The sequence below is a fragment of the Sylvia atricapilla genome, chromosome 19, assembly GCF_009819655.1.
Source record: "Sylvia atricapilla isolate bSylAtr1 chromosome 19, bSylAtr1.pri, whole genome shotgun sequence".
Classification (NCBI taxonomy): domain Eukaryota; kingdom Metazoa; phylum Chordata; class Aves; order Passeriformes; family Sylviidae; genus Sylvia; species Sylvia atricapilla.
The window spans coordinates 9,153,185-9,171,785 of record NC_089158.1 but is presented as its reverse complement, the minus strand read 5'-3'; the positions used below and the strand labels follow the sequence as shown (position 1 = coordinate 9,171,785).

General features: G+C 55.4%; 1 protein-coding gene across 1 annotated transcript in view; it reads left to right on the top strand.

Annotated features, from left to right (window-relative positions):
- The first annotated feature begins 2,800 nt into the window (after positions 1 to 2,800).
- The window catches only part of KCNT1 (potassium sodium-activated channel subfamily T member 1), a 39,622-nt gene continuing 23,821 nt past the window's right edge, over positions 2,801 to 18,601 (top strand). Inside the window, 2 exon segments of the mRNA XM_066333066.1 lie at positions 2,801 to 2,949; positions 13,798 to 13,839. Of these exon segments, the coding sequence (XP_066189163.1) occupies positions 2,801 to 2,949; positions 13,798 to 13,839 (191 nt within the window).

Here is an 18,601-nt window from a genome sequence, read left to right as displayed (position 1 = left end):
GCAGGGAACACACTGAATTGCTGAGAGAGGAATATTTTTCTGACAGAAGCACAGCAAAGGAGCTGCTCTGGCAGCTCAGGGCAGGGCCGAGCGCTCCGAGTCACTCTGAGGGCTCACAGATGCTGTTCTCAGATTTGGGAGACCTCTTTTCTCCCCCAGAAGGGGGATGGTTGCTCAGACCCGCAGCTCTGGTTGTGGTTTCTGGTGCCCTGGGGTCAGATCATCCCCCTCTCTCAGGTTTTCCAGTCTTGGTTTGTGTTTCAGCTGTTGGCAGAAAAGGAGAGGCTCCTGCGGGCAGGATCTGAGCTCCTCGAGGGGCTCTCTGAGGTGCTCTCTGTCACCTTCTGCACAGCACGAGTGTGGCTGGAGAGTTTATATTTTCTGTTCAATCTTCCCCAGGTCTTCCCCTGATCCCTCTTCAGTTCCGTCTGCTGTGTGAGGGCATCAGTGCTGAGATGAATAGTTTAAACCTAAGCCCCTTTTCACATCTAATCACGAGCCTAAAATTAATGTTCTTCTGCCATCAGGACTACAATAGAACGTAGAATTAATCCCCAAAGTGACACCTGATCGCCCATCCCAGTGGCTCTGTGGTCCAGGAGCATTTATCAGAGCACACTCCAGCCCAGAGGGCTGACAGATTATATTTGGTGTTTGAGAACAGCCCCGAAGTAAAGAGATACCGAGCAATAAGTTGAAGAGTCTGAATCAAACCATGAAGCAGAAAGGAATGACTTGGGTGGAAAATGAATGTATTGAGCTAATGAATCATTTCGAGGCAAAACAAGAAATTAAATGTACGCTGAAAGCTGGCACATTAAGAAAAGGGCTGCGGGTTTTTTGATCCATTTTGCATTTCCAAATGCCGAAACAAAGTCTGTCGAGTGCTGAAATCCCATTAAGAAATAACTCTGGGAGCAGGGAACCCGGGATTTGGTTAACAGGAAATCGGGATTTTGCTTCTCCTGCCAGGGCAGCCAGGAACTGCCTTCGTGCTGTGGGGCAAGGGATGGGTGGGTGCTGATCTCTGGGGGAAGAGCAGAGCTCATGGTGCCTGACAGCTCCTGGCAGGAGAGAGGAAGCCAAGGACCGGCCTTTTCCTCCCAGAATTTGGCACAGGTTGGTGATCCTGAGTGTTCTGACAGCCTGGCAGGGGGATGGAAGGTGTGGTTAGGACGTGGAGCCGTGCCAAAAAGGGAATTGTCAGCTTTTCATTCTGGAAGGGAAATACTTTGGATCCCAGAAATACTTTGGATCCCAGAATTCCCATTTCCAGCAGCTCCTGCTCTCCCAGCCAAGCTCCTCACAGCTACAGGTCCCAGCTCTGGGCAGACCCCGCCAGTCAATAGGTTCACCTTTCGTACAAAAAACATTTACAGAAATCCTGTGGTGAAGCCTGATTATTCGTGCTGGTTTAGGTCTTGACTTGGTGACCCTCAGTGAGTTTATTCTTTATTTCCAGCCTGCAAAGGGGCAGCACCGCCCTGCAGTGGGGCTGGGCCGTGGGGCAGCACTGGTGGGATGGGTTGGCACAGTTTGGGGTGGGGTTGGGACAATTTGGGGTGGGTTGGCACAGTTTGAGGTGAGGTTGGGACAATTTGGGGGTGATTGGGACAATTTGGGGTGAGGTTGGGACAATTTGGGTTGGGGTTGGCACAGTTTGGGGTGGGTTGGCACAATTTGGGGTGAGGTTGGGACAATTTGGGGTGAGGTTGGGACAATTTGGGGTGGGGTTGGCGCAGTTTCGGTTGGGGTTGGCACAGTTTGGGATGGGGTTGGCACAGTTTGGGGTGGGGTTGGCACGTTGAGGGTGGCACGGCCGGAGCCGGGTGACCCGCCGCGGTGACACTGCTGTCCGTGGTGCTGAGCCCCGTGCCCCACACAGCCTGCGGCACCTTCAAGATGCTTTTTTGTCCCTGGCTGCCATCAAACACAAGCAGGAGCAGCTCTGGACTGGCGGCATTCCCAAAACAGGGAAGAATTCAGGACCCTTTCCAATCCCACCTGTGCGCTCAGGTGTTATCTCCAGCTCGGCTCTCCCCTGGCCACGGTGAATTCTCTTTTCTCTTGGCCATCTTGACAAATCGATGCCAAGGGTGTTGAAGGAGCAGCAGCTTTTGCTGTCACCTGAAGAGGGAAATGTGTCACTTCACCCTGGGCCAGGTCAGGCGCACCTGCGTGGCCAGGTGAGCAGGAACTGAGCCCTACTCTGAGGGAGCAGCAGTGAGTTCCTCCCTGCCGGGTTCGCAGCGTTCAGGAGGGGACATAGCTCTGCTGCTTTGTGCCTGAGAGAGCCAAACCCGCTGAGTCTGTTCCCTGGCACGCAGTCTGCACGCTGCTCTGCGCACGGAGCAGCGAGATAAAATAGCTTCCTCCTCCTCGTGTTGCTACCGAAAAACAGCGATGGGGGGAGAAAAAAAAAATAATACTAATCCTTCAGCCCCTGCCCTGCCTGTGGTGATAAGAGCAGAGCAATCCTTCTTTTGACAGAGTCAGGCTAGGCAATTTCATTATTTAGCAAACAAAGCCCTTTCAGAGATTTCTGCATCGCGGATTGTTTTTTCCCCGGCGGTTTTGCACCAAATTCGGCGGCAGCAAGGCCGGAGAGTTTGCCTTGACTCCCCTCACTACCAAAATAAATGTACAGGGCAGGATTGTTCCACTGAGCAGCCGTGACTGGGGAGAGGAGAAGAAAGGAGGAGATGGTACGCGCCGACAGCTCTAAACTGATTGCGGTGAGGATTGCTATGTATGAGAGAGTTCAGGGGGGAAAGAGGAGGAAGTCACAGAGGCTGGCAGGATGGCAAGAGCCAAGCTGAAGAATTCCCCTTCCGAGAGCCATTCCCACGTCAAAACCGTCCCACCGGCCACCACAGAAGATGTCCACGGGGTGAGCCCCTTGTTACCGTCTCGGAGGATGGGATCCATGGGGAGTGATGTCGGACAAAGGTATTGCAGGACTGCAGTGGTGCGTGGGGAAGGCTGGGCGGGGGAGGCAGCACCTTTTATCTTTTAAACGAGAGGGAAAGGATTAGAGCCTCCACGGGCTGGAGGGGTGGTGGATCAAACCCTGGATTGCTACGTTAAAGAGCCACGCCAGCTCCAAAGTTGTGTTATGAAATAGGGAGCTGGAGCAGAAGGAAACCAGTTCCTTTAAATTTTTTATAGGTGCTTCTTGATTCCTTTTTTGATTTTTTTTTTTTTTTTTAAATATGCCTGAAGCATGTCTGAATGGCAGCCTGAGACCCAGGTGTGGGGCTGCCACACACCCCTGTTAACTTGCACTGCACCTTCCCCTGTGCAGTATAAACCCCAAGCTTATTTACACGGCTAACGCCACGGCACGCACTGTACATAAGCACCATGTTAGCATGGCAGGAGGGATGCTCTGTCCCTCCCCATCTGAGCAATAATTTATTTGTCACTGCAATAAAAAAAAAAAATTAAAAAAAAAAAAAAAAGGAGGAGAAGCTGCCATAGGAAATGCTGCAGCCTTCCTGCAAGCACAGGGCTGAGTGTAGAGCGAGGAAGGAGCTGTTTTTCAGGAGGAGGAGGAGAACGCTCTGCGCTGCTCTGGGAATTTCAGTGATTCAGAAGGAGCCCAGGTCCCCTGGTTACGATGAGGATGCAAATGTCACTAATTCAGCTCTTGTTCTGCTCGTTCCATTTTTCTTTTTCCTTCTCCTCCGCCATCTCCCCATCCATGCTGCCTCACCTGTGCCTGTGTACTGTATGTCTCCTGGGACGTGATTTGGTGCAAACGAGCACGGTGGGGAAAGCTCCCCTGCTCAGGGGGGAGATTCTACTTGTTTGCCTTTAGATTGGAACGAATTAATGCCTCAGCTTCTGCCTCTTGGCGTATCTGGGGGGAGGATGGCAGGGAGCCAGGAGCAGCAGCTGTGGTGCCCGCCGGGGAAGCCGAGGAGAAGGGAGGAGTGTGCTGGGGAGCACCGGCGTGGCTGCTGCCGGTGCCGTGCCGGCCACATGCTTCAGTCTCCAGGTCTGGGAGGAGGCAGAGTCCTCCCGGTGCCCTGGGGAGCCGTGGGGGTGTGTGTCCCTGGTGTGGTGTGCCAGAGCTCCAGATGGCACCGGGGCTGTGGGGAGCAAACACCGGGAGCTGGTGGGGAGCTGCCTCTGACTGTGCCAGGCAAGGGCTCACACGTGTGGAGGGTGAGGATGGGCGTTGTGCAGTGGGAATAAATCCCTGGAGCTGGTGTGGTTTCAGAAGGGTTTGACATCCTGGGTCTGCTCCCAGCGCTGTTTGTGGTCTGGTTCTGTGGCTTTGGGACCTGAGGGTACCTGAGCCTCTGAGGGCACGTCCTGAGCACCACCGTGGGCAAAGCCTTTGGGGCAAGGCTGCTTCTTCTCTGTGCTCTTCCAAGTGCTGGTGGTGTCCTCTCAGGACAGGGTCAAACCAGATGTGTAAGGGCCAGAAAAACACAAGTGGGAGACTGGTACAGACTCATCCCGCTGATCAGCAGGGATTAAAATTGCCAGAAGGGCTTCTCCTCTCTGGCACCCAGCGGCTTGGTGGGCTCCTGCCCAAGCCCAGGGGGGCAAACCTTCATCCTGATCCTCCTTGTCTTTCGTGGGAGCACAGCATAAAGTTGGGAGGCTGCAGGGTGCTATTGGATCTGGAGGGAGGCAGTTCCAAAAATCCCGTCACCACGGTGTTTTCGGTGGACCCTCGAGGGAAGGTGCCCCAGGGCTGGATAAAGACCCAATTCCCTGGATTTCACTGGAATTTTCGGTGCTTTGCTGCAATCCTGTTGTAAGAGGCTGCTGTGTGAGGCAGGGGAGCTGGTGGAACATTTTGACACCCCCGTGGCAGCGGGCAGAGCCCAGCTTGGGGTGTCTGGATTCCCCTCTGCCAGCATCTCCTGCTTCCCAACAATGAGTTGGTAATTAAGGCTGAGATTCCTGCACTTCTCTTCCACTGCTGCAGCGAAGGCAGGAGGATTGGTTGGGAAGTGATGAGCAGAGAGTTTGAGATGCTTTGTGTCACCCAAAGCCAGACTCAAGCACCAAGTCAGCAGTGACAATTGTCCCAGGGAGCTGGGAGTGAATTTCCAGGTGATGGTGGAAGGAGGTGTGCGTTGCGGGACGCAAATGATTCCTCCTGATGACTGAAGCCAGGGAAATTTATTCTCACCTACTTTATTTACCTCCTTACTCTTGTCTCTGAGTCATTGCAGCATCTCAAAGCTTTTAGGGGTTCCCAGTCAAAACAGGAGGAAAGGATTTGAATTCATCTGAGGAAAAACCACTCCGCAGCTTGGGAGTAAAAAGGGGAATTCAGGACTGCCCCTGGGCATCCAGGACAGGGATGTTTTCCCGTGTCTGGTGGCCTGCAGGTGGGATGGGACCAGCCCAGGCTGCCCATGTGGAAATATCCTCCACCAAAGAGGCTTGGAGTTATTTCTGTGCGCCAAGGATTGCTGTGGGATGGGGATGGAGCTGGATGGAGCCTCGTGGCCATGCCAGGGAGGGCAGGCTCAGCTGCAGACCGAGCTGCTGGGCACTGAGACTTCCCTGGCACCAGCTGATAGTGTCTGGAACCAGCCAGGAGAGGCTGAGTGTTCTCCCTGCATCCAGCTTTTCCTGAGGCAGGTTTGTCCCTGTGCTGGGAGGGGTTTGAAAGGAAAAGGTGTGAAGGGAAGCGGAGCGCTCTGTGCTTGGGAAGGAGCTGCTGGCAGGAGGCAGGACATGCAAAAAATGTTTGGATTCCATTTCATGGAGTGGAGATCTCCCTGCAGCACCCGAGGCGCGGGTTTAAAACCACAAAGGAAGGTTTTTATAGCAGATAACCACGTCCTGTTTGTGCAGCTCTGCTGGAAGCGGGGGAAGCTCTGGCCGCTGCCTGTCCCAGGGCACACTGGGGCTCCGCAGGGATTGCAAGCATTCCCGTTCGGTGTCTGGTTTGGATGCTGTGCCCCAGGCCTTGGCAGGGCTCTGTGTCCCCTCCCTGCCCCTCACCTCCTTCAGTTGTGTTTGTTGAGCTTCCCGTAACAGGTTTGTGAGCTGCTGAGCTTTGGGAGGAAGATTAGCATTGCAGAAGAGCTGGGCTTGGAGAGAACCTGGGGGGCTCTGCTCCAAAGCTGGACTGGCTTTAAAGTTATCCCAGCTGGTCCAGGGCTGCTCCTGCTGAGTTTTAAACATCTCGCTGGGCATTTCTCAGCTTCTTTGGGTGCCAGCTGCAGGGTTTGATCACACTCAGGGTGAATAATTTCCCCCTTGCTGCACCTTGTACCTGTTCCCTCTTGCTGTGTGTCCCAGAGGAGCCTGGCTGCTCCTTTCCTGTCGGGCAGCCCAAGGCAGCAGCTGGATCCTTCCCTCCCTTCCTTTCTCCTTCAGGCTGCTCACTCCCAGCCCTTGCCTCGTCTCTCAGTTTGAGATATTTTTGGCAGGAATAAATGGGACTCTGCTCCAGCCCCGTTACAGTCAACCAGGTGGCTGGAGTCTCCTCGGTGGGCACTCCAGAGCACTCCAAAGAGTGAGGAATTCACCCAAACCTGCCTGCAAATAGAATTTCTGATCGATGGATGATGGTTCCCCCCAGGAGCAGCCTGCTATTAACAAACAGGACTTGCTAAATGTGTTTTTTTTTTTTTTTTTTTTTTTGCCTGACAAATGAGCCACAGAGAGGTCCAGTCTGGCCATTGAAACCAGCACAGCCACTCAGCCCCTGCAGGAGCTCTCCAGGTGGTGCTCTCCATAGGAAACACTTTTAACATTTCTTTAACAAAAGCTTTTTTTTCCAGCTATGACCTTTCAGAGCCCTCCCTGTGCCCTCAGCAAATGCCATGTGCTGGTTTTGCTGCCTCAGCTCTGGGTGAGGTGTTTTGTGCAGGAGAAAAGCTGTGCCAGGAGCATCCCCTGCCTGGGGTTTGCCCATCTCTGCCCTGCTCCAGCCTTGGCTCTCCTGCTGCTTCTCCCCGGCTGGGGAGGAGGGTTTGTACCCCAAATCCGAGCAGGGCTGAGGTGTCAGGGTGGTCTGTGCCAGTCCTGGCCCTGCACTGCCCTCTGTGAGCTGGGGACAGCAGTGACTCTTTGTGAGGGAGGGCAGGACCCAGCGTCGCTGGAGGAGCCTTTCTGGAGAAGATCCGAAAGAGAATCTGGGGCATCCAACACGTTTTGCTCGTGAAGCAGTTTGGTTTTGATGTGCTCTGCTGGGCTGTGCTGTGCCGGGCTGGGCTGGGCTGGGCTGGGCTGTGCCGGGCTGTGCCGGGCTGTGCTGGGCTGGGCTGGGCCGGGCAGGGCTGGGCTGGGCTGGGCTGTGCCGGGCTGTGCTGGGCTGGGCTGTGCTGGGCTGTGCTGGGCTGGGCTGGGCTGGGCTGTGCTGGGCTGGGCTGTGCTGGGCTGGGCTGGGCTGGGCTGGGCTGGGCTGTGCTGGGCTGTGCTGTGCTGGGCTGGGCTGTGCTGGGCCGGGCCGGGCTGTGCTGTGCTGTGCTGTGCTGGGCTGGGCTGGGCTGGGCTGGGCTGAGCTGGGCTGGGCTGTGCTGGGCTGGGCTGGGCTGAGCTGGGCTGTGCTGTGCTGGGCTGGGCTGGGCTGGGCTGGGCTGGGCTGGGCTGGGCTGTGCTGTGCTGGGCTGTGCTGTGCTGGGCTGGGCTGGGCTGGGCTGTGCTGTGCTGTGCTGGGCTGGGCTGGGCTGTGCTGTGCTGTGCTGTGCTGGGCTGGGCTGTGCTGTGCTGGGCTGGGCTGGGCTGTGCTGGGCTGGGCTGGGCTGGGACGGGCTGGGCCGGGCCGGGCTGTGCTGTGCTGGGCTGGGCTGGGCTGGGCTGGGCTGTGCTGGGCTGGGCTGTGCTGGGCTGGGCTGTGCTGTGCTGGGCTGGGCTGGGCTGTGCTGGGCTGGGCTGGGCTGGGCTGGGCTGGGCCGGGCTGGGCTGGGCTGTGCTGTGCGTGCCGGGCTGTGCCGGGCTGGGCTGTGCTGGGCTGGGCTGTGCTGGGCTGGGCTGGGCTGGGCTGTGCTGGGCTGGGCTGGGCTGGGCTGAGCTGAGCTGGGCTGGGCTGGGCTGGGCTGGGCTGGGCTGGGCTGTGCTGGGCTGGGCTGTGCTGTGCTGGGCTGGGCTGGGCTGGGCTGTGCTGGGCTGGGCTGGGCTGGGCTGGGCTGGGCTGGGCTGGGGTGTGGGTTTGGGGGTATCTCTGGATGGGGGGCACTATGGTTTGCTCTGGGGTCTGGCTGTTTCTGGCGTCTTGTCCATCTCTGCCCACATGTCCCAGCCGTGCCCAGCCCACGGGCTGCTCTCAGCCTTGGGCTCCAACCTCTCACCCTCTCCGTGGAGGGCTGAGCATCCCCTGTCCTGCCAGCCCTGGGTGTGCTTCCCTCGGGCCCTTCTCCTGCCAGGCCAGGGAGGTGGCACTGCCCACGCCTCTGGGCGTTTCTCTGGGGCATGCTGAGGGTGTTTTCAGGGTGGCATCACTGCAGGAATGGAGCTCAGGTGCCCTCAGGGCAGTGTGTAAATCGATCCTGATGCTGGGGACACGATCCCGGACCCTGCTGGCAGTGGGACAGCGATTCCACCCCTGGCTGCACACTCGGGCCATGAGCCTGGCCGCTCCTTTTCCTTTCTGGAACTGTCCCCAGGTGCTGGAATAGCCCCGAGCTGCGCTCAGCCTCCCGGTTTTGTCACCACTCCTCTGCACAGGGACAGCACCGACATCCCCGTGTCCCGTGCAGGGCTCAGCCCTGAGCTCCCTCTGGCTTTTGGGGTGTGTTTGTGGCTGCTCCCGTGTCCGTGGTCCCCAGTCTCAAACCCTGTGGCAGGGGAATTGTTTGCCCTGTGGGCACGGGCACCGAGCTGGGTGCTGGGGGAGAACAGGCTGAGCTGTGGAAGTGCTGAGCTCTCCTCCCACGGCTGCCAGGGATCTCGGTGCCCTACATAGCCCTGACAGGCAGACACGATCCTCACCTCGGGATGCCACACTCGGCACTTGGGCTTCTGCTCTGGTTATTTTGGGATCCTCGTTCCCAGCAGGTCCCATCAGGGCACAGGGATTAGCACGTTTCCTCCCCCAGGGGAGGTTTTCCTGCTCGTGGTGAGAGCAGCACCCCTCTGAGCGGGCCAGGAGGGTCTCACATCCCACCTCCGAATTCATCCACAGCCCTTCCCTCACAAGGATCCCTTGTCAGGACTGCAGGGACTCATTTAGCTCATTAGCAAAGGCAGGGAGCTGTGTGTCACAGCAGCCTGAGCATCTGCAGGGCCTTTTTGCCCAGACTTGGCAATGCTTGTCATCTCCATCGACCTGAAAGCAGCTGGTAGCCAGGAGGGATCGGTCTCTTCCTCCAAAAAACAACCACTAGGACAAGAGGAAACGGCCTCAAGGTGTGCCAGGGGAGATTTAGGTTGGACTTGGGGCAAAATTTCTTTACCAAAAGGGCTGTCCAGCCCTGGCACAGGTGGAGTCCCCATCCCTGGAGGGGTGTGAAGGATGTGTGGTTGTGGTGTTTGGGGACACGGCTCAGCGGTGGGCTTGGCACTGCTGGGGGTATGGTTTGACGATGGATTTGACGACCTTAGAGCTCCTTTCCAACCTCCAGGAATGTTTGGCCGACTCTGGGAGAGGCACAACTTTCTGGAAGGTAGCTCCAGGCCAGGCTGGACACTGGGCTGGGAACAGCCTGTCTGGCTGCAGCCAGCGCTGCTGCAGCTCTGGCACCGCGCCTGCTTCTTCCCAAACTTTATGTGTTGGAGCTGTGCTGTGGCTTTTGCAGAGGGATGCCAAGGAAAAGTACTCCTGTGGTTAAAGCAGCGCCGTGGGGAGCTGAGCTCCTGCTGCAGGTGAGCTCCTGCTCCTGCCCGTGTGGCTGCTCTGGTGCCAGCGGTGGCACAGCCAGTCTGTGTGGCACCTCTGCAGGTGTCTGGAGCTGCTGCTGGCTTTTCCAGCTGCCCACCAGCACAGCTGGCTGAGTTCCTCCACACCAGAGCTGCTGGAGGCTCAAGCCCCTTCCCTGGGGTCATCCCACAGCGGGGAAGGGGAGCTGCCCTTCCCTCCCCTCTGGCACGGCTTTGTGAGCAGACGTGTGCCTCTTCCTCTCGCTTTCCCCTTCCTCTTGCTCGCTCCTTCTCCCCCTCTTTACTTTCTTTTTTCATCTCCTCCCATCTGTCCTTCTCACATCGGGCTATTTCGGGCTGAGTTTCTCACTGTCAGTGTGGTAGGAACCGTGGTGCAGCTCCTGTCTCTAGAGGCTGAGCACGGCTTTGGGAAGCCTCCCCAGGCACTTACCTTGCTTGGCTCATCTTCACCCCTCTCCCCTGACCCTGAGTTGAAGGCATTTCGAGATCAGGGGGAAAAGGCATTAAATCCTTCCCAGAGTTAATGGACAAGGTCATCAGATTTAATGCCTTTCCACCTTGGTCTCGAAATGCCTCCGAGCCTTGCAAGTGGTTATTAAAGCAGCCTGAAGCCAGGAGTGGTGTTGGCAGGTCATTACTCGTGTCTGTAACTTCCAGCAGCTTCAAGTCAAGGCATGAATTTTTTTTGTTTGTTTGTTTGTTCGTTTGGAAGCCATGGCTGTAAATTGAATAGGAAATGCACCACCAGAAGTGAATTTTTAATGCTCTTCATTTACAAAAAGTCGGGAGGCAGCGGTGACGGTGCAGAGTTTGCTGGGAGGGGAACAGGTCTCTGTGTGAGCTGCTGCTGGGCTTTGCTGCTCTCTCCCCCTGAGCATCCTGGAGCTCTTGGAGCACGGGGGGACAGCATTTAGCCTCAAATTATCTGCACGAGAGCTAAATTCCACCCGGATCCTGCAGCACCCTGGCAGGGCTGGAGGAGAGCTGGGGCTTGGGGCTGGCTGCCTTCCCCCCTGGAGAGAGGGGAACTGGTTCTGCTGCCCCAATTTTTGGGATGCTGGAGCCCAGGAGTGCTGTGCACATCCCTGCCCACCTCAGGGGCGTGCTGCCTTTGCTGGGAGGTGCTGCAGCCAAAGCTGAGGAGGCAGGATGAGGTGGAAGGTGCTGCTCAGCCCAGGAGCTGCCTGCAGCATGGGTGGGCAGGTGATTGCTCTCCTTTTTACATAAGCGAGCTTTATTACGGCTTGGTTCTAATAATAAACGTGCCTTTGTCTCCTTCACCTTCTAATAAAACCTTCCCCTTTTGTCAGGGGCTGTAGCTGGAAAGGTGGGGGCAGACCTGTCTTCTGCAGCAGCCAAGAAATTCCTTCCCCCTCTGCTCCTCTCCTTTCTCCCACCTTTCTGTTCCTTCCCTGCTCTGCTCTTCTGCCTGGGAAATGGGGTTTTTTTTGTGCCAGGCAGCAGCTTGGCACCACCAGGACAAGGGGACAGCTCTGCCCTGCCAGCCCCTGGCCCCTGCAGGGCAGCAGAGGTCGTTTCCCTGCCTGTGCCATCCTTGTTTTCCATGGGAATGAGGCGAGCCGAGGTTTGTCTGCTCTCGTGGAGCCAGACCTGGATGAAATAGAAAAGGTCAATTTGAAGTAGATTATCTAAAGCACATTAAAAGCCGGCGTAACCTTTCTGACTCCATTAAGTGGCTTTAGTTCTGTGTGTTGTAAATCACTGTTAAAGTGGTTTTAGGATCTGGAAAACGCCTGTTTTCCAAATGAGATTTGGAGTGATTTTTTTAGTTTTCTTAGAGAAATCTCCATGTTTTCTCGGCGAGTGGAGTGTTGGTGAGGATTTCAGTGCCTGGCGGGAAGAAAGAGAGATTTCAGTGGGATACCTGAAATCACTTCTTCACTCTGTGACCAGCAGAACAAACTTCACTCATTTGGGAGCCAAAAGCACTTTTTTGTGACCCAAAAAAAAAAAAAAAAAAAAAAAAAAAAAAAAAAAAAAAAAAAAAAAAAAGGAGGGGGGGTTATTTTATTGGGTGTGCTTTAACCACAGCACAGAGTGGCCAAAGCTTTTATTGCTTTTTTTTAACCACTGCACAGAGTGGCCAAAGCCACCCTTGGGGAGGTTTATGTCTGCCCATGAGTTTGAAGTCTCTTGTTCTTGGTGCCTCCATGTGAGTGAGGTGTTTATTCTCCTCCTGAGCCCGTGGCTTTGGGGGAAGGAATCCTGGGGATCTCATCCCATTTCCCCAGAACCTCCAGGTTCTGCAGGACCCCGCTGCTCTGTGTGGGTTTGTGCCTTTGCTCTTTGGCTTTCAGGAGGGTTTCTCTGCAGCTGGAATTAGCTCCTGTTCCTCCGTTCTTCCCCGGCTGCCAGCTGGCACCAGATTAGGAGAAAAACCAAATCATTTGCTGATTCTTTCCCCATAAACATCTCCGTGAGGCAGAAAAGGCCACTGCTCAAAACCAAACGCAGGCGGAGGGGCTCGAGCAGCCCCTGCTGCTAACGTGGGATAATCCAATTTAGCTGGAGGGAGCCTGAGCCGGCAGACTCCACTCCTTCCCTCCTTCCCCAGGCTCTGCTCTGCAGCTGGAGAGAATCTGGGCAGGAATAAATGGCAGGGCTGCTCCCAGGCACGGCTGCAGAGGCACCCCAGGGCTTGGCCTCGCTGGGAGAGGTGGCACAAGAGACCACTTTGGTGGGAATTAATTCAGTGCTCCGGGAGAGTTGCAGGAGAAAGCTGGAAATGAGCAGGGAAGAGAGGGAGGATGGCAGGGGATGAGCCCAGGGAAGAAAAAGCTCTGGGGAAATCTTACAGAACCCTTCAGCACCTAAAGGGGCTCCAAAAGAGCTGGAGAAGGACTTGGAATAAGGGTCTGGAGTGACAGGGCAAGGAGGAATGGCTCCACAGTGACAGAAAGCAGGGCTAGATTAAATATTGGGGGCAAATCCTTCCCTGGCACAGGGTGCCCCATCTCTGGGAATGTCCAAGGATATTCACCTGGGATAAAGGAAGGAGCAATGAGCTCCTCCCCAACCTCTGCACTGACCAGAGCTCAGGTGCAGGAGCAAAATAAATCCTGGCCCAGGGAGGCTGCTGAGGGATGGATCAGCTTCCTTTGGGCTCTCATTCCTGCCAAAATGGGAATTTATTGCTTTTATTTAGTTTGAACTGTGCTGGAGTGCTGCGGACTCGTAAAGCAAAAGGAAAACACAAGAAAAATCTTTATGGTCTGCAGCAGCCCCCTTGGCTTAGATGATATTTCTCAGTGTCCCTGGCTGGCAGTAAATAAGGGAAGGAGAGAGGGCACTGCTGGAACAGGGAAAGGCTCAGGCTCAGATGGGGACCTGGGGCCATCCCAGGGGTGTCTTGATGACAGCATCATTTTCCCAAGGGTGGTTTTTTTTTTGCTTTGCAGCTGTAATTGCTGTGTTTGACAGCCCTGTGCCGTCTGTCTGTCTGTCTGTCTGTCTGTGGGATGTACAGTACACCAGCACAGCCCTTCGCCTCCCACCCACTCTTGTTTTTCTCTGTGTTCTTCCTCCCCTTGCCTTGAACCCCTCATCACCCTCATCGTTCCTCTTTGTCATTCGATTTGATTTTTTTGGGTTTTTTTCATTCTGTTTCCTTTTCCCTCCTCTGCTCATCGCTGGTGTCTGTAAAACCAGCCCAGGAGAGGGGCACAATGCCGAGTTCCTGAAAGCAGCAACCCTCCAAAACCTCATTTCTCTGCACTAAGTGTGGCACTGATCAAAGGCAGAGCAGCAACACAGTTTTGTTTGTTTTTTTTTTAAAAAAGGGGCATAAAACAGGCATAAACCCCATTTTTATCCACGGAGCTGAGTCCTTAGAGGGGTCATAGTCAGCAAAGCCACCAGAGCGTCACAGGGAGCTGAGCAGGGACGTGTCCCAGGCGTGGTGTGACCTCGGCTGAGCACTTGGGTGGCCTCTGGTCCCCGGGGGCATTCCCTCACCCTCTGTGCTGCTCTCGCTCTTAGGGCTCACGCCGAGGATTTCAGCGTGGATTCCTCCTTCTCACAGTAAGTGCCCGCGTCTCCCGGTGCCGCGGGGAGGGACGAGGGAAAAGACCACCCTGCCCTCCTCCAGAGGGCAAAAAAACCCAAAAAACCCTTGGAATTTGGGGTGTTTGGCGAGCTGAGTTTTTTTGGCAATACCCGCTGCTGAGAACAGTGGTGAACCTCAGCTCTAAATGACTGTGGATTAAAATCCATCCATGGAAGTGTTTCCAGGCCAGGATGGATGGGGCTTGGAACAGCCTGGTTTAGTGGGATTGTCCCTGCTCATGGCTGGAAGCAGATGACCTTTAAAGGTTCCTTCCAACCCAAACCAGTCTGTGGTTCCATGATTATCCTGCTTTTCAGGGAGCTGATAAGCACAAGATTTGTCCTTTACCGCTCTGGGGCACCAAGGAATTGTGTATGGGAGCAGCAAATCCTTCAGCAGTTCCCACCACGGGGAGGATTCTTTGCTCCCAGGGGACAGACAAGTTTCTTGAGGAAGAATTGATAGCAGCAAATGGGCAATTATCCATTAACTATGACCTCCATGCACAGCCCTAATTAAACAATGCAGATTCATCAGCACAAGCAATTACTGGAGCAGACTCATGAGTGTCGGTCTCCAGTGTTGCAAAACAAATAGACCAAAGGAAGCACAGCCTGTCGTGCCATTGCTGCTTCCCTTTTGGGGTTTTAACCTTCAGTACAATGATTTTGTGTAGGAGGAAGTCCATGAGCACCATCCAAACCTTGGATGGGAGATGCTGCCCCATCCTGGAAGTGTCCAAGGCCAGGCTGAAGAGGGCTTGGAGCACCCTGGGATAGTGAAAGGTGTTGTGTCCACAGCAGGATGAATTTTAAAGTCCTTCAAGCCCAAAGTGTTCTATTATCTACAACTTGAACCCCTGAGCATGTCCCTGTTCCCTCCAGCATTTGGTTTGGTGCCTGGAAATGAGCTCTGCAACTGCTGGACACAGCTGGGAGAGGGATTGCAGCTGCCTTCAGGGAAGGGGAATCGATAAAAATCCCATTGCCATTGCAATGTCCTCCCTAATAAAACATTATATGTGTATGGAAGAGCTGAAAGTCAAGCAGGAGGTTTCTTTTACATCTCTTCAGGCCCGTGGATCCCTTCCTGCAGTCTGGGTCAGCCCTTGGCCCTCTGGCACGTGAAGGTTTGTGGGATGAGCCCAGGATGTGATAGAAATGGCCCTGGAGGCCAAACCTTCACCTGGGCAGGGTTTTTCCTGTAGTGACTGCTTTGGGATTTGCTCTTCATCCCCAAAAAAGAAAACTGCAGCATTTCTGCTGGAGCTGGGATGACATTACCTGCACCCAGCTGGGTTTAATTTGCTGCAGAGTGGTTGGCAATATCAATTCTTTCTTCGGGCAAAAAGATCACACTCCATGATAAAACAGGAGGAGATTTTTATTTTTTTTTTTTCTGATTGATTCCCATGGTAAATGCATGAAATCTTGAAGAAACTAATCCTTGTGCTCGAGGGGCAGGATGTGCCACAGCCTCATCCTGGCTCCCTGGGCAGTGTTTATTGATGTGGGACTCGCTTCTGTGCTCTGTGATGAGCCTCGGCGTGTGCAGTGCCAGGGAAACTCATTCCTGGTGCTGCAGGAGCCAGGGGGGACAGCTGCCTTTCCACAGGGCTGTGACAGTGCCATGGTGGCTGTGACAGTGCCATGGTGGCTATGATGGTGGCATGGTGGCTGTGACACTGTGATGGTGGCTGTGGCAGTGCCATGGTGGCTGTGACAGTGCCATGGTGGCTATGATGGTGGCATGGTGGCTGTGACAGTGCCATGGTGGCTGTGACACTGTGATGGTGGCTGTGACAGTGCTGTGGTGGCTGTGACAGTGCCACAGTGGCTGTGACAGTGCCACGGTGGCTATGATGGTGGCATGGTGGCTGTGACACTGCCATGGTGGCTGTGACACTGTGATGGTGGCTGTGACAGTGCCATGGTGGCTGTGACAGTGCCACAATGACTGCGGTGATGCCATGGTGGCTGTGACAGTGCCACGGTGGCTGTGACAGTGCCATGGTGGCTGCAATGGTACTGTGGTGGCTGTGACAGTGCCATGGTGGCTGTGACAGTGCCACAATGACTGCGGTGATGCCATGGTGGCTGTGACACTGCCATGGTGGCTGTGACACTGCCATGGTGGCTGTGACAGTGCTGTGGTGGCTGTGACAGTGCCACAATGACTGTGGTGGTACCAATGTGACTCTGGCAGTGCCACGGTGGCTGTGACAGTGCCGTGGTGGCTGTGACAGTGACACAGTGGCTGTGATGGTGCCACAGTGGCTGTGATGGTGGCACAGTGGCTGTGACAGTGCCATAGTGGCTGTGATGGTGTCCCAGTGGCTGTGACAGTGGCACAGTGCCTGTGATGGTGGCCCGGTGACTGTGACAGTGCCGTGGTGGCTGTGACAATGACAGTGCGTGTGATGGTGGCCTGGTGGCTGTGCCATGGTTGATGTGCCAGTGCCTGTCACAGGCTGATGTGGGACCTGTGATCACCTCGGGGCCGGGTGCTGCTGTGACCCATGAGGGTCACCTGAAATTCTGGGGCGAGGGGCAGAGCAGCTCCCGGGGATGTGGGATGACAAAATTCACTCACAGCGGGCAGGTTTGCCCCGTTTGCAGCACAGGTGACCCTGCCGGTGATGTCCCGCGCTCCCCTGTCCCTCCCTCAGGACCTGAAATCCCCCCGAGACAGACCCCGCTCTGCCCTTCCCTGCGTGGCTCAGCAGCGCTGGCACGGGGAGCTCTGTCCCCAAAACGGGGACACACAGCCCCAGCTCGATATTTTCTGGTGTAAAAACGGAGATTTCCCGGAGGAGCTGCTGCTGCAGCGGGAGAGGAGAGGAGAGCTCGGCGGCGGTCCGGTGATGCTCTGGAGGAGCAGAGACACTCCCGGGGGAAGGTGTCCAACCACCCCAGGGCACCAATCCTGCCACGGGGCTGAATCCGAGCATCCCGCGGCAGGAGCAGCCCCCGGAGCTCATCCCCGGCCCGATTCAAAGCCGTCTCAGCCCTGCCCCAAAGCACAGCGCTCCTCCTTGGAGTAAAATTGTTCCATTACCGCTTTTGGAGCGCGGGCGCAGCTCGCTGTGCGTGTGCCTTTGGCAGGAGCCCAGGCTGGCGGTGTGCACACAGCTGTACAGCAATTCTCCTGCCCAAAGCCTGCTCTGGGAGCTCCAGGAGCTGTCCCCATCCTCTGCCAGCCTCCGGGGTGACACACACAGCTCAGCCCCTGTCACCTGTCCCGCTGGAGATTCCGCGTCCCAACATCCCTCCCCATGGGGAAAAAAGGGAAAAAAACCATCCCAAAGAGGATCAGGAGGGCTGGAGCTGCCTGGGTATTTACGGAGCTGCCCTCAGCAGGTAGCTGAGCCCCAGCCCGGCAGGTTTGTGTGGTTTATTTGGGAAGGATTTGGGCTGTGCTCAGGTTCCAGCTGGCGCTGGTTGCTCCTGGTGCTGAGTGAGGGCTGGAGACAGCCTGGCCATGGCACGGTGCCCTCAGAGCATCCTGCACAGCCTCCTCGGGGCGCTGGAGAAGGAAATGCTGCAGCCCTGCCCTGCTCCTCACCTTCCTCTGAGCTGTGTCTGGTACCCACAGGGATCCCCAGGGAGCCCGACTGGGCCAGCAGCACGTTTCTGTAATTCCAGGAAAAAAAATGGAATTATGAAAATGCTGCAGCCGCTTGCTTTTTTTTTTTTTTTTTTTTTTTTTTTTTTTTTTTTTTTTTGGTTTGGTTTGGTTTGGTTTTTTGTGGTGTTTTTTTGGGGGTTTTTTTGTGTGTGTTTTTCTCCTTTTTAAGAGAACAGTCCCACCTTTCTGGGGAAATTCAAAGCAAGGAGCAGGGGCTGTGCTCCTCAGTGTCTATTTTAATGCCAGTGGGCTGCGATGTGCTCGTCCTGCCCTTTCATCCTGCACTTTTCTGAACAAACTATTGTGTCTTTTTTCGGGAACTCATCATCTTACAACAAATTGCCTCTAATCTTAGATTAATAAAGCACAATAAATAACCCGGCGAGGAAAACGGAGCCGCTCAGGCATGATGAAGTGCATAATAGCAGTAATTACACTTGCAAGCAGAGGGGTTGTAACTAAACTTGTGGCAGGGTCGTGGTTTGCACGGCCTGAGGGGCTCGGAGGGGAGGGAGCTGTGCGCTGACTGTGGAGCTGGTGACCCTTGGAATGGCCTGGGATGGGCCGGCAGGAGGATGTTTGGATGGTGGGAAGGATATTCCAGGTGGAAAGGATGCTCCAGGTGGAGATGATGCTCCAGGTGGGCAGGATATTCCAGGTGGGGATGATGCTCCAGGTGGGAAGGATATTCCAGGTGGGAAGGATGCTCCAAGTGGGCAGGATGGTCCAGGTGGGCAGGATATTCCAGGTGGAAAGGATGGTCCAGGTGGGGATGATGCTCCAGGTGGGCAGGATGCTCCAGATGGGGACGATGCTCTAGTTGTGAAGGATATTCCGTGTGGGAAGGATGTCCCAGGTGGGGATAATGCTCCAGGTAGGAAGGATATTCCAGGTGGGGATGAGGCTCCAGATAGAGATGATGCTCCAGGTGGGGATGATGGTCCAGGTGCGAAGGATGGTCCAGGTGGGCAGGATATTCCAGATGGGCAGGATATTCCAGGTGGAAAGGATATTCCAGGTGGGAAGGATATTCCAGGTGGGAAGGATGGTCTAGGTGGGCAGGATATTCCAGGTGGGCAGGATGCTCCAGATGGGGACGATGCTCTAGTT